The 14,265-nt window shown below is 51.4% G+C and overlaps 4 protein-coding genes across 4 annotated transcripts; 1 reads left to right on the top strand and 3 right to left on the bottom strand.

The window, feature by feature from the left end:
* Window positions 1-1,390: 1,390 nt before the first annotated feature.
* On the bottom strand, window positions 1,391-4,070 carry BO86DRAFT_208720 (uncharacterized protein). The gene is made up of 2 exons (XM_025666812.1): window positions 2,000-4,070; window positions 1,391-1,944 (listed from the first exon to the last, which is right to left on the bottom strand). Exons 1-2 carry the CDS (start codon window positions 3,804-3,806, stop codon window positions 1,751-1,753), a joined length of 2,001 nt encoding a protein of 666 aa, XP_025530764.1. The 5' UTR covers window positions 3,807-4,070; the 3' UTR covers window positions 1,391-1,750.
* A 37-nt stretch (window positions 4,071-4,107) lies between these two features.
* BO86DRAFT_208729 (uncharacterized protein) lies at window positions 4,108-5,152 on the bottom strand. The gene has a single exon (XM_025666813.1). It carries the CDS (start codon window positions 5,018-5,020, stop codon window positions 4,409-4,411), a length of 612 nt encoding a protein of 203 aa, XP_025530763.1. The 5' UTR covers window positions 5,021-5,152; the 3' UTR covers window positions 4,108-4,408.
* Window positions 5,153-8,226: 3,074 nt separating this feature from the next.
* Window positions 8,227-10,164, bottom strand: BO86DRAFT_355537 (DHHC family palmitoyltransferase). The gene is made up of 5 exons (XM_025669627.1): window positions 9,871-10,164; window positions 9,316-9,808; window positions 9,135-9,258; window positions 9,037-9,077; window positions 8,227-8,976 (listed from the first exon to the last, which is right to left on the bottom strand). The coding sequence occupies exons 1-5, from the start codon at window positions 9,977-9,979 to the stop codon at window positions 8,478-8,480; spliced, it is 1,266 nt and encodes a 421-aa protein (XP_025530762.1). The 5' UTR covers window positions 9,980-10,164; the 3' UTR covers window positions 8,227-8,477.
* A 2,237-nt stretch (window positions 10,165-12,401) lies between these two features.
* On the top strand, window positions 12,402-13,381 carry BO86DRAFT_208706 (uncharacterized protein). The gene is made up of 2 exons (XM_025666811.1): window positions 12,402-13,099; window positions 13,160-13,381. Exon 1 carries the CDS (start codon window positions 12,611-12,613, stop codon window positions 13,070-13,072), a length of 462 nt encoding a protein of 153 aa, XP_025530761.1. The 5' UTR covers window positions 12,402-12,610; the 3' UTR covers window positions 13,073-13,099; window positions 13,160-13,381.
* Window positions 13,382-14,265: the final 884 nt, after the last annotated feature.

Below are 14,265 nucleotides of genomic sequence, written 5' to 3'. Positions count from 1 at the left end.
CCCCCAATCCCGGCCCCCGGTTTCTGAAATAGCCTAACGGTATACAAGTTGCAGTACGGAGAGGAAGTTAGGATATGATGATCGGCATTCATACCGCAGAAAGAGGAGCGAAGGCAACCGCAACGCAATCCGCAGTCGTGAGGACATCACCCTCCCCCTTCCTTACTGTCAGTCTGGAGTGACCGGTTTCAAATGGCGGTTTGGTTTGGTAGTGTGTTCTCGTCTGTCGAGGAATGACGGGATTCGTTGCTTCTTTTCTGCGGGGGATGTTTGTTTCCTTCCGCTCTCTCTCTCTCTCTCTCTCTCTCTCTCTCTCTCTTTCTTTTGCCTTGTGAAATCATCATCTAAGGACATCAAGCTACGAGAACTGTCCCGCGAGAGGCTGGAGAACAGAGGCCGAGAAGGACGAGGGAGGTCTCTCAAATGCTTCTATCTGGAAAGCAGACCACTGGCTCATGACTGCTCTGAGATTATACTTCATCCGGCAATACTCTCCATCCAATTGATCTACTATCGATAGACTATAACTGACAGATAAGATTCCAACTACCAGGGTCGTGATGGGTGGGTGGCCGCTCCGATGCTTCCATTTTCTATTTCCGTTCGTTCCGCACGCGACTCATTGGATTGCAATCAAACACACTGCTTATCGCCTACTCAAGACATCCTCTGGCTGTCGCTCGATCCTCCCGTGTCAAACCAGGGATAGGAGATGATGGTGGCGACCACTTTTGGGCATCGTCCAGACACCAAAAAATGCGAAGCGATTAAGACAGGGTGGCGGAGGTGAAACCCCCTGCTCCCCTGTCTTCCCGTCGAGTCCCTGTTGCTTCAACCCTCGTACGGGGGTCAGACCTCAACTCAAGCGACAGGTTCATCCAATAGTTCGGTAAGGAGATGCCAGATCGGTCGGCTACCCTGCCCACATCAGAAAATTGGGGTCTGACGGAATCATGTTTATTTCGGCGCAAACGCCGGGCAGAGATTCTAAACTGCACCGGTAATATACTATAGACACAAACATGAGACATGCATAGCGTCGTCAGAAAGTAAATGTATATACTGTAGGAATGCCACCCAGGGAAAGGATCGTCCTGATCACCTGCAGAAGAAACCAAGGCCAATCCTCTGTCTTCCACCAGAACTCAAATCCAACCATGCTGCACAACACCAACAATCATGGCCACATGTACAAGTCACTCTGCTCACCAGGTGCTCTTCGGTTGACCGGATTCGGTCGGCTGTAGCACAAGGTATCAGATACCCACGACTTGAGTGTTGGTCTCCCTGAGCACGCGCAGCAGCATAGCCAGTCAGCGAAATAGTCGGGTGGCACAGTGTCACCATGGCTTGCACATAGTCAGAAGACCAGATGGCATCTGTCCTCCTCCGACCGCCGAGGGCATTTGGCAGTAGCTTTTCCACTCCTGGGCTCTCCTCAAATTATAGCACCGTAGGACTGTACACTGCATGCGGTAGACCCAGTTGGCATTGAGATAGTCTCAATCGCTTGATCGCCCCAGCGAACTCGTACAGACGGCTAATGCACCTGCTGTAATAGTCGAATCATGAACCGCCCTTCTTGTCCAGAGCCTTGTCGTTACGCATTCTGTTGTCGTTCGCGACGATCGTGTGGCTCCTGATTGGTACTGAGATGAGATCACATGGTCATCGGAGATATCACTATACAGAGACCAGCAAAAAAAGAAAGCGAATCTCGAATGAGGAAATCTCCCGACTGGTACCCAGTTCACGCCGCTGCTTTGGCGGGATCCGCCGGGGCCTGCGGGATGGACTTAGGCTCAGATGATGCTTCAATGGCCAACGGTGATTCATCCGAGCCATCATCTTCATCGTCACTCGAAGAGTCAACCTTTCGTCCGCGGCGACGGTCTTCCTCGCGACGTCGACGTTTTTCTTGAATATACTCATGATAACGAGCATCTAACTAGTTGTCAGTATGCAGGCTCTACACCGAACCAAGGTTCTTGGCACATACCTCGAATCTCCTGCGTTTTGACGGCGTACGCTTGAATCTCTTCCTTGCTCAGCACACGTAAAACAATCACAAATTCAGAACGTTCCTCAAAACGTTCGCGGCCGAGTTCCAAGGCAGCCGGGTTGACCAGTCGCCTATCAATCTTTGTCCACCTAGCACCTGGAGGAATGCCCTTTTTGTGAGCATCTTTCAGAGGTGCCACGCCTTCTCGCACAGGGTTTGGCTCTTCGGGAAATTTGGCACGTGGCGGCTTCAGGATACCCTTGGGGGCAGGGGGATCCTGATCCTTCGCGGCTGCCGATTCATGCTTCTTCAGCTCATCAGGGGAGCTGAGTCTTTCCTGCTTGGTACCATCCTTGGCCGACGTGTCCTCTGTACGACGTCTCGACTGTGATCGAGGACGAGGAGCACGATTCACAGTCAGGTACGGAGATACCCGGTCGCTGCTGCTCGCTGAGGCGTCGGAGCCATCTCGCCTTCTATGTGCCGACGGTTCGCGTCGGTATTTCTTCAAGTCCTCGTCGGATGTATATGAATCGGAGTCGCTCTCGTCGCGACGTCGGGACCGTCGTCTCCGGGATCGACTATGGTGTCGCCTGTTTTCATCCTCACGACCCACGTCACGGGAACGATGGTGTTCGGTCCGAGGAGAAAGCCCATAATCAAAGTCATCAGGGTATCCTAGAACAGCGGTTCCCAGCCCGGTGCTCGTCCCGGAGATGACTGAAGCTTTAGATGAGGACTTCCGTGATGAACGATCGTCACGAGAGTACCGATCGTCATCATGTCGTCGATGCCGGCGACGACGGTGACGATGATCTTCGTGCTCCGACCGGTAAGAAGAGTAACCCTCATCAACATCCTGGTGCAAGGAAACAGGGACTCTTTGCAGTGACCGCCGTCGAGCGTTCGAGCTCTCCACATCGCTATCAGCTGAACCATATGTTGAGCGGCGCACACGGCCCCCTTGGTCAATGCGATCAAACCCTCTCTGTGATGGAGGCGGTCCCAGTGCCCGGGATTCCTTTCTCGATTGTAATTGAGGGTCATCCGGGCCAGTCAAGCTAAGGGGTCTATCCCTGTGATAAGCACGCTGATCACGGCGCATTCTGGCAGCAGAGTCCTTCTCAAATTGTTCACGGGGGTTCGTGTAGGAATAGGCATCATAATCATCAATGTCTTCTCCTTTTCGAAGACCCCCGGTCGGCGGATAACGCCAGCGAGGACTGTGTTCATAGGCCGGGTAGGCATTGTGAGGGATCCGTGCCATGGCCATCTTGTCCGTCAGGTCTAGGCGGCCAGTATCACTTGCATAATCGGTGCTGGAAGGATGATGACGTCGGTGGTGTCTGTGCGAAGATGCGGGAACCACGTAGCGGTCTTGGGCTCGCTGCGGGCTTGGAGACCGGTGATGACCCGGAATTATCACGGGGGATGCCCTGGATAGAGGGGATCCAGAAGCATCATATCGACCGGGGGCGTACTGGATTTCGACAGCGGAGGCGGTATTGCTCCTCTGCCTTGGGCGGATAGCGTACTCAGTCCTCAATTTGGTCGAGTGGCCGGGGTCACGGTACGTTGTCGAGGAGATCGGCTGTGCCTCCAATCGCGGCTCTCGCGCATATCGTGAATCGTAGGATGGGATGTAGTTGACATCGGGGTGATAGCCTGAGTGTGCTGAGCGATTGGTGAGATCGTATGGATCGTAGGAAGAACTGAGCTGCACAGTGCCGGTGGAGGCGCGCATGGGATCCATCATACGCGAGCCGTTGGGAGACATGGGCCGGTAACGCACAGCGGGACCCATATTCTGTACCCTTGCAGACAGCAACAAACGAGATCCGACCGGGAAAACGTAGCAGATGGATGACAATGTACGGGGTCACAAAAACTCTGTGACGTCCGGAAGGATAAATTGGGAGCAATCAGAGAGGTAGAAATCACTGGCGGGAAAAATAAAGACACGGAAAATAAAAAGAAAGGTTGGTGGATTGGGAAGAGAAAGAAAAAAAAAGGTTATTTTGGGCACCAGGCCAGAAAGCTATAGAAGATGACGATAAAGCCCGAGGGGCGAAAAGAGCTCCAGATAAGACACAGCACCCGACAAGCTCGATAGCACCAGAGACAGAGAAGGAAAAACTCAAGTCAATTGAGCTTGATGCCTGAAGCCACAGGCCACCAGACCGAGGACCGGGAGGGCGGGCAACACCTAATATAGGTATGAAAGGCTGGCAAGCACGGACTGATGAAACTGGGAAATTTGACAGTGGATCAAGGGGGAGGGGTTGAGAATGACTGAGGGGTCAGTCGAGGAGACAAGAAATTGATCAGAATGAAATGAAGATTTGGAGCAGAAGAGCACTGCTTACAGCAAAGCACAGAGACCCGGAGACCCTGGAGCTGTGATCGTCACCCGTTTGAGAATGGAAGAAGGTGTGACGCAAGACACTGGAGAAGTCTCCAGTGCACACAAATCAGAGGAAGATTGATACCAATCCACTTCCACCAAGACACACCCCATACAAGAGCGGATATGAACGGAATCCCCACTCGCAAACCAGTGCAGAGAGTGTACGGAGTAGACCGCGCGAGTTTGCGATTGTCTGATCCAGAAGATGCTGGCGAGAGGAGAGTGAAGATGAAGATGGAGATGAAGAATAAGAAAGAAGTCCAAGTTCCTTCAAGGTTATAGTATCTGGTAAGGTAAGTGGTCGAATATACGAGATGGAGGAACAATGGAAAGATGATGGATGATGGAAGGAAGCAAGCAAGCAATGCAGTGCCTGCTTGAGTAAGCCGAAAGAAGAACTCAAAGCCTAAGGCAGCCACAGCCGGGAAGATGGCAGGCAGGAAAACGTGCAGCCAACCACGGTTGGCCCTCGGCTCTCCCGCCACGGTCCGTGATTGGGTTGAAACCAAGTTTACGCTTACTTCATCCACGGGCCATAAGTGAGTTACATTCAACTTAACCTTCCGTCCATTGACAATTTGACACTGAATGGAGTCGATGGACCATTCCATTCAACTGTCTTGGACTCTTAGTTTTTCTTCCAAGTTGGTCATTTCCAGTCCTCTACAGGCTCTCTCTCTTTCGCTGTCTGTCTCGTCCTAGTGGAGACTATCCAATTTCTCTTACACTCATGGAATTGTTCTTCCCTAACCGAGAACAATAGGACCTTCGAGTCCCCATACACACAAGACTACTGTATCAAATCCCCCACTATCCTCAGTTCCCACCCCTTCCCCCCTTCCCTCCCCTCTTTCTTTCTGCTATTTTTTTTTTCACAAACTAGGGGTAGATGGGACACTAACACACTATGCTATGGCAGAGTTATTCCCATGTCGATTCTCAAGATTCGAATCCAACCCAACCCAACCCAACTCCCATTTCCAGTCCTCGTGCCCCGGCTAATTACCCGGTGCCGTTACCCACCACGTTACGACTCGCCAAGCAAGGAAAGCGGATGACATCACGCCGAACAAGTCTGCGGCCGTCGGCATGTTGCTCATGGCCCCATTCCGGAGCCGACCACCATCAGCCCGAGTAACATTAAAGGGCTGTGAATGGTCCGGACTCATACCAGTGGGGTAGGGCGGGCTTTCTAGAAGGACAGGAAGGCGACCAGTCTGAAGCAGTCCAGTCCAGCGCTCACAGCCTCGCAAGCAATTCCCCCCCCCCCCCCCGCCTCTAGACTAGGCTGAACGCCCACCACTAACACTGGGTACCGTCGATCCAGGGGGCGGTGCTCGATCACAGTTGCTCAATGGATCTTGCTTGCAGTCTATCTGTGTCAATTGCGGACCTTTACATCTGGATCCGCCCCGCGGGTCTTCTCGAACACTGACATTGGTCTTCAAAGACCCAAGAACCGGGAACGCTGTGCCCTGCAGTAGCCCCGGTCGCAGACGATGCTGTGTCGGCCTCGTGGCAGGCCCGAAGAGTCGGCCCTCGAAAAGCCCTGGCCGGGTTCTGCTGTCAAGCAAGTGACCAGGAGAGCCTTCACATGCCTTGGGCAAATTTTGCCCTCTCTGAAACAACGGCGACCTTCTGCTTTGGTCAAGAGATGGCCCTTGCTACTGCTATTACCCACCTCCGCCGCTTCATGAATTGCTTCACGAGCCGGCCCGAGTGCGCGATTTACGTTGCGTGCCTCAGTGTCCATTTTCAACCCACTAACCGAGATGACTGGAGTCTATCCTTACAAGTCTTTGTCCCCGCCACATCGCTAGAAAGCATCCCGAAACGAATGTGACACGGGAGGGAAGACTGTACTGAAACAACTCCTAGTAAGTCATCCCGGTGAGATCTTCGTTGCACGGAATCTTAAATTATGATGATCTATCATCACGGGACTTTAATCAATCCCCCTCCTCCCCTTGAACTTCTTATCTCCCCCATGCTTTTGAAGATGTCTCGTTGAGATACAGCGTGCGCATCTGTTCCTCGAGTAATCCTGCTAAGGGAGCTGAGCTGCCAGGTACCATGCTCGAGATTTATGTACAGCTGACCGTTCCGAGGCCAATCACGGCAAGAACAGAGGAGACTCATCGTCACCACAAGGCTGATACATTGCCCGCCCTACCGGCCTGAATTTTGCAGGCTTAAGCCTACCGCATTGGACTCACGTCCATTAGCACAATTGTACTTCACTGCCGTGACAATCATCCTTTGACTCACAAGTGAATAGATTATATCAGGCGTCTACTTTCGTGTATCACCTTTGACCTCGAAAGAGGCTTGCCTGCGAGCGTCCATTCTCGGCCTTTCGTCGTGGCTTAATCGCCTGGGCGGTGAAGCTTGAGCTAAACCAGCATCAAGATCCTCTTGTGTGGTTGGTAAACCGATTCTCCTCAGCTGCGATGGTGGCCAGGGCTCTATCTTGTCGCAGCCCAAGTTTCCCCGGGTGCATGACGTTTGGATCATGAGCATCTCAACGATGACCTATGATGCAGTCGTGCAGAGAGTCACCCATCCTTTGACACAAGGAATGAAAACATTAAAGCTTCACAATGGAGATCCGGCACGCCTTCCATCTTTGACATTGAGCATCAACAAGGGTGCAACAGCCTTCTTGTCAATTGAAAGCAGACATTACAGACAACCTATTCACAGCTCTGCATATTCCATATCAACCTAGCTCAAATACCCTCACACAATATCGTTGCTAACAGCCCTCCTCAAAAGGAGCTCCCCCAACTGACTTGTTCCCGGTCACCACAATCCCTCAATGATGGTCTACTGGCCCCAAGACCTCTCTCGCGCCACAGCCAGGAGCTTCAACACCCATGTCTATACTCCCCCTAGCGCTGCTAGACCATCCATGGCCGACTGGTGGATTTGCTGTGCCTGCGGCTCGGAGAACAACCCTGCATTGAGCTCCGGCCGATGCACAGTTTGCAACCACGCAGCTTGTCATTCCTGTCAACAGGCATAGCCGTGTTCCGTACGGGGTCAATTCACGGCTCTGCTCGCCATGGCTCGACAATACAATCATCCATCCACATAGGACTATGATCCTCCTACACCCCTCACCATTGATCATATCCTCCGTGGCATGTGCAATGCGTCTCCAACCTCAAGTCCTACTTCTGCTACACACAGGTGGCATTCATGTATTATGGCACCTTTCTCCGGGGATGTCTTCCTCTTTAGCACTGATTTGTTCTAGCCTTGTCATTCCAATTCTACTGTGAAGGGTACATATCTTCATAAAATTCAGCGATTGGATCCCAGGCGTCCTCGTTGGAGCAGACCCTCAGACAAGCCGCGACACGGCTCTCGTCGCGTCTCCATCTTAGCCTTGTCGAGCGCACCCACAAGTAGAAGCTGACAGCCGTAGCAGTCAAGATACAGGCAGACGCTTCCCGCAAGCAAGCCCACCAAAATCTCCAGTTCTGAGATAGCTGCACCCACATTCCATGCACGTATTGCTCCAGGGCAGCCAGCCCATCTGAACGGCCAAGCCCAGCTCAACCAGGGCAGACTGCGCACTTTCCGTCCGCGGTTTTAGGGGAGATGAGAACGACTACACATATGCGTCATTTAGCAGATTTCTGCTCGTGCTCCAATTAAGTTGGTGGGAGGCTCTGGAGGGAATGTACTGGAGGCGGGTATCTTTCGACGAGAATGTTGGGTATATATGTCTCGGCAAGTGGGGGCCTACTTCCAAGACGGAAATTGGGTATGCTTCATCATGCAACACGACCCCGACGGTACTCCTCATGCAGTACTAGTATTAATTCAATTAGCCCGAGTAGAAGTAGAATCGAGAGCTCTCTATACACATAACAAGAGGACCGGTGCGCCTGACCACCAAGTTGGACATGAGAAGGTCTAACCTGAAAGAAAAGAAAAAAAAAATAGAGAAGAAGAGAAGGCGGAAGAAAAAAAGTCCCAGCCACAGGCTGAACTTCAGATTAACGTAATCAAAATCGATGGCATAAGTAGTCTCTCGCGCTTCTTTGAGCTCAGGTACGTTTAAGGACGAGTCTCATCCAAAGCTGGCTTCTCAAGCCCAGCCTCTCGCTTCAGCCGCGACACCACGGGCCCAAATGCAAAAAAGCTGTCGGAGTCCTTACGGACGGCGCACGGACTCTGCTTGAGTGGCACAAACCAGTCGATGATGTTGTAGCCAAGCACCTGCTGGAGGTTCTTGACGGGGCCTCCGAGGTCGAATGGGTTCTCTCCGGGTAGGGTTTGGAGGATTGCGAAGATGTGTTGTTCCCCGGGTGGCTGGTAGTTCTTCTGGGCCTCGGGAGTGAGGGGCATCGGGGGTAAGGGGTACGTGATGGTGCGGAAGGTCGGGGCCCAGCGAGAGTCGGGATTGAGTCGACCGAGCAGATGGTTCGGCACGCGAATGGCCAGAGTCCACACGGCCGACCGACGATTGATGTTTTCGATCGTTGTCAGGTTCAGCATGGCGAGTTGCATAGAGCTGAGGGTCATTCCAAAAGTGAAGAGTCCAAAGAAACCGCTCCTAAATGATGATGTCAGGACGGTTGAGAGGTATGAAGAGGGACGCGAGATGAAGACTCACAATCCAATTCCAACAGCCAAATGAGGATTCGCACCGCCAGTCTGTTCAGCAAAAACAGTTTAGTGGAGAATTCCGTTGAGGCTACATCGCAACCATACCTGGCGTTTGATCTCGGCAGTAAACACCGCACAAACAACTAAGCAAAAAATGCAATAGAGCGCAGTGTAGAACACAAATTGAATGAAGAATTTGAAGGATGTCTCAGAAACCACCCCTCCGACCCTGCAAGCTAAGTTAGTACTACCACATAGGCAAGGCATATCCGGGAGAAATCCTCACCATGGGCAGAAATGATCCATCTTGCGAACACACCGGTCGACCTCCCGACAATGGTGAGTCCGATCAGGCTTGAAATGACAACATGTGGAGCAGTATAAAGGTCGGCCATCCGGCTGGCAAACAAAAACGTCTTTGGTGTAAAAGGTCTCCATCCCATGTGTATCCCAGGGAGTCATGTCCCCATCAGCGGACGAGTCGGCCCCACTCTCCACATCTCTATCTATCGCATTGGCCTTTTCCGCACTTCTATGCCGTCGATGTCTCTTCTTCTTTCGATGATGGCGACCTGATGACTGGGGTGGAGGCTCAGTTTCTGCGGGCGGAGGAGCTTTTCGCGGCAGTAGCCCGGCATTCCAGGTCACAGTATACAAGAGTCGCATGTATGTTGTCAGAACGAGCAGGAGAAGAATGTAGTAGATCACGAGGATGGCGACTCCCACGCCAGTGCGACTGTCGCGGTCATACTTGGAAAGGGGATGGATCAGATAGTCGACTATAGGAACGCACGCTTAGTAAACCAGATCAGCCAACGAATTCTCGTCTGAAAGAACTCACTGCATAAGGGCTTGGTGATTGCGTAGGACGCATATATAAAGACACATAATAAGAATGGAGGGATGGCCCTGGCGACCGCTAGATTGATGCGCCTGTCAGGCCGCGCCATTGGAAGTTAACCGCGAGACGGGTTGCAGGCACCTCCGCATCGGAGAATTGTCAGGGTCGGCAGGGGTCGCTCTAGCCTGCAAATGTATCCATATTCTTGAGTCTAGACAGGCAATGGATATATACAGTCGGGACCCGGTTAGAAGAGATAAAAGACAATCGCCCTGGCGGTGCCTGATGAACGAGGATGGATGGGCACGGGGGGAGGGGAATTTGGGGATTGGGGATCTTGATTCCGACCAAGCACGTGGTTTGCAAACCAGGCAAACACCGCTCATGATGTCATGTCACATGACAGGGCTTATCGCTCGAGTACGGGAGTAACTTGATAGATGCTCCATTACTACTGTGTACATAACGTATTACGCTGAATTCATTTTTCTCACGGTGAAAATTGCCGCGCTATACAGGCCTCACACTATAGAGGGACTCCAGAGACTGACAATGAACTTTGGCCCCAATATCCCGCTCAATGCATGACGATATCATCATACCGGGATGTGAGTTATGACCTCGAGGCTCAAGCCGGCAACCCCGGAATCGCTCATATGTTTTGTCGAGCGTGAGACACACGTGTCTAGTGCGGCTCAACTAGTGATTGTCCTAGATCGGTACTAAGATCCGTCCTCTCGGCCACAAGCTATCCGCGCGCTGGCCAAAGGCTTCAATCTTTTTGCCTGCTAAACCAAACTAAATCCCTCTCCTCGTGGATTGTCTTTCAGTGTGGGGACGTTTCATCCATGTGGTAGCCTATGTATCTGAGAGCCATAATTGTATCCTTTGAGAGCTGGAAGTGGGGGAGCGAGTAACGATAGCCGTAATGGACTCTGGGGACGCTGAGATCCTGCTTTCGCAAGCCCCGTTAAAGTTGCCAGCTATGACGCGCAAAGGAAAACGGTTTGCCAGGGGTTACACGGAATCATCTCCACGGCATACCGGTGATATGACTATGAGTAATAGTGACAAGCAGAGCTGAAGTCTGGAGTAAGGCTTCCAGAACCAGCCGGGGCAATGAGAACATCCAGTGGGCAGAGGTCGAATGAGAAGCGATCATTACAACTGGGCTTTCGAGCCGTGAAGAAGAGAATTGGGGCTGGTCGGTTTCAAGGCACACCAGACACGAGGGGCTATAGAGGCTAAGCGTCATGATCAGAGTCGGGGACTCCGAACAATACTGGTAGTAGTAACCGACTGAGAGTCAAGGGGAGGGACAAAGGACAAAAGTCCGATGGGGAACGGATCGAAACATTAGCAATAATGCAGCGTGGAGAAAAAGGGAGAAAATGGAAGTTAGTAATGAGCGCGAGCGAGCGATCAGTCATCGCGATGGTTACCAAACGTCATTTGCAAAAGGGCATGTGCCACACGACGGGCGTTGATGGCTTAGGCAGAACTAGTACGGGTGCCTGCTTATTCGCAGAAAGCCCGGCGTTCGTTGACCGACAGAATCGTCACGAGCAAGCAGAAGAATCCTCCTAAAACCCAGGGAGATAGACGGTAAGAGTCAGAGCTTCGCATTGCATCTAGAACTCGATCTCTGGGCAAGGTTGCCTGAATCCACGGGCACTGGATGACCACCAAGTGGAGCTCGTTTCCAGGCCTCAGCCAGGCAACACAGCACAGCACAGCGCGCGATTATCAAACTGATATTCCAGCCAAGAATAGATGAGTAACGAGGAGGTTGTGAGTAGGTTTAGCTGCTAGAAGAGGAAAGGAGAAGAATAAGCCAGCCAATTTGAAATCAAAATAATAATCAATTTTAAAAATAAAGATGGGTGAGTGAGTGTAAGTAAATTGAGCCTTGGGAGTATTGAGTGGGTTTCCTCAGGGGGGAAAAAACGAGAAAACAGTTAGTTAGTTAGTAGTCAGTAGGAACGGGTTTACTACCACTCAGTAAAGACAGCGGGCGGAGTGGACGGGCAACCGAAAACGAGCCTCCATTTTCCAAGCCTCGCTCGCCCGGATTCCGCTACTGCGATGATACCCGGTGGACCCTTGCGAAATGTCGATTTGACTCAACTGGCGCGCATATCTTACGATGTGCCCATGCAACCTATTCCAGAATGATTCAAACTGACAGCCCTCGACAGCTGATAGTTCGAACCGCCAAACGGTCCCGGCTTTTCCCTCCTGCCTGCAACCCACCCAAACCCCTTCCTTCCCCCCATTCCCATTCCCCCAAAAAGCAACGGAGAGTTGCCAAGCCACCTTGACGATGATCGATTCTGAAATGGCCCCGGGCTCTGATCAGGTATAGCACCTGCTTATGACTGAGATGAAGACAAGCCTAATTCTAAAGGGCGCCTTTTTGTTTTTTTTTTGTTTTGTGCAATCAGCCACAATGGCAGCTCAGGACGCCTTGTCTGAATCATCGCTAGCGTCGTCTCTCTTTCACTTTCTCACTTGTTGTAACATCCTAAGATTGCTTAAATACAGCGGCGCAGTCCTCAGGATGGACTTCACTTCTATTTCCTACACACAATACATCCTACAGAATCATTGACACCTGCAACTCATCCGCTATCGGCGCCTCTCTGCTTCTATACAAGCTTGACTTCAACCACAACCACCTACCACCATCAACATACCTACTATCATCAACTTAGTCACCTATCAAGCTCCTCATTCAATCATGCCTGGTTTCTGGACTTGCTGCACCTGCCTTCACGGCCTTCACCAGATCGATCTTCACACAGAGTGCCTGCAGTGCGGCCACCAACGCTGCCCCAGCTGCCCTGTCGACAACCGCGACGCCGATATGTCGCTACACAGCTGCCACGAGATGTCGCCGTACCCCTCAGCTCCAGCACACTCAGTCTGCGCACACTCGCTAGACGCTCCCAGGCACAGACACGTGCCGTCGATGATGGACTGCCGAAACCCGATCCCTCAGCCACTAACAGTCTTCGGTGACGTACGGCGTCCCTGCCTGCAGGATGTTGCCGGCCAGCGACTTCCAGAGGATCGGGCGCAGACGCGGGGGAACCTGTACTTCTGCTGCCAGTGTGGCGATGGGCCAAAACTGTATCAGAACCAGCCCCGTTGTGTGATGTGCCAGCACGTTGCCTGCTCCAATTGCACGCCGGTGAAATAGATCTACGACTATGTTGTGATGTTGAAGGTAAGGTCGACCCGGAACGTTCTCCACAGGCTCGGTGGTCAGAGGGCTAATCATCCGCAGAACTCAAGAGAGGCTATGCTATCAGTGTCTCGAGGCCGAATTATTATTATTTTCTAATTTTCTGACGTCGTTTTGAGCGTTTCTCATCATGAGTTGCATGAAACATGAAACAGACATGACCAGGAGTCACGGGCCGTTTGCATTTTGCGATTTTTTCTTTTTTTTCTTTTCGATTTTAAACTGATCTTGCATGAGCGGGTGCATATACCACGATACATTTTCTACTGTCAGCTTTGGCCTTTTTTTGTCTTTTCTGTTTTCTTCTTTTGTCTTTTTTTTCTGGCTGAATTTTTCGTTTCTGCGCAACTGTACTAAATATACGGCTTAGACTGGGGCGGCTGCCGAATTGAGCAAGCGGGCCTTGCTCGGTCGTGCAAGCCGCGAGGAACGCCTTGGATGGTGGATTTGTGGGGGTTTATATTTTTTTGTTCTGTTTGTTTCAATTGACGATCTCCTTCTCTCCTCTGTTCTATGAGTTCGATGATTATTGTTATAGAGTGGTATTTCTCCTTTCTATTTGTCAGGCTAGATTACTTTCGGGTCGCAGCAATGTACACCTCCTCTATCTTTTTATCATCGGTCAATCTCTAATAAATCAATAGTTGACTTAGTGAGTTGACTACTATATCGTAGTTATGCTTTAAAGGGTACGAGGTACCCGTGGGTCCCGCATTTCTGGCAGGCAGAGACAGACAGACAGACGCCTTGTTGCCTGGCGTAGGAGGGGACCCGAAACCCTAGTTCCATCCAGACTTTCTTCCTGCCATGCCATCGCGTGTGTTGTTGACTTCTCAAACTTACTTACTCCGTAGTCCGCAGCTTCAGTCATCAGTGTAGACTTGTCTCGTCCTCCTAGGCGTAAATTTGTCAGAGAGACTAGTTAACTAATTTAGACTTGCCGGGCCCGGGTCAGGTCACGGGCCATGACGACAAGTGACATGGGTTATACTCTTGTATACCTCAGAAGATATTGTAAGCTTCCCTTTTTTTTTCGGGTTTGTAAGCCTGGCAGCGTTTCCGCCATACAAAAAACCGCTTAACTAATGTTGTCGTATCTAACATTTGTCAGGTTCGTTCAAACCCCAATCACTTAAACCCAACTAAGC

Source organism: Aspergillus japonicus (assembly GCF_003184785.1).
Source record: "Aspergillus japonicus CBS 114.51 unplaced genomic scaffold BO86scaffold_7, whole genome shotgun sequence".
NCBI lineage: Eukaryota > Fungi > Ascomycota > Eurotiomycetes > Eurotiales > Aspergillaceae > Aspergillus > Aspergillus japonicus.
Note: the sequence above shows the minus strand (reverse complement) of the source record. Positions and strands in the feature narration are given on the sequence as shown.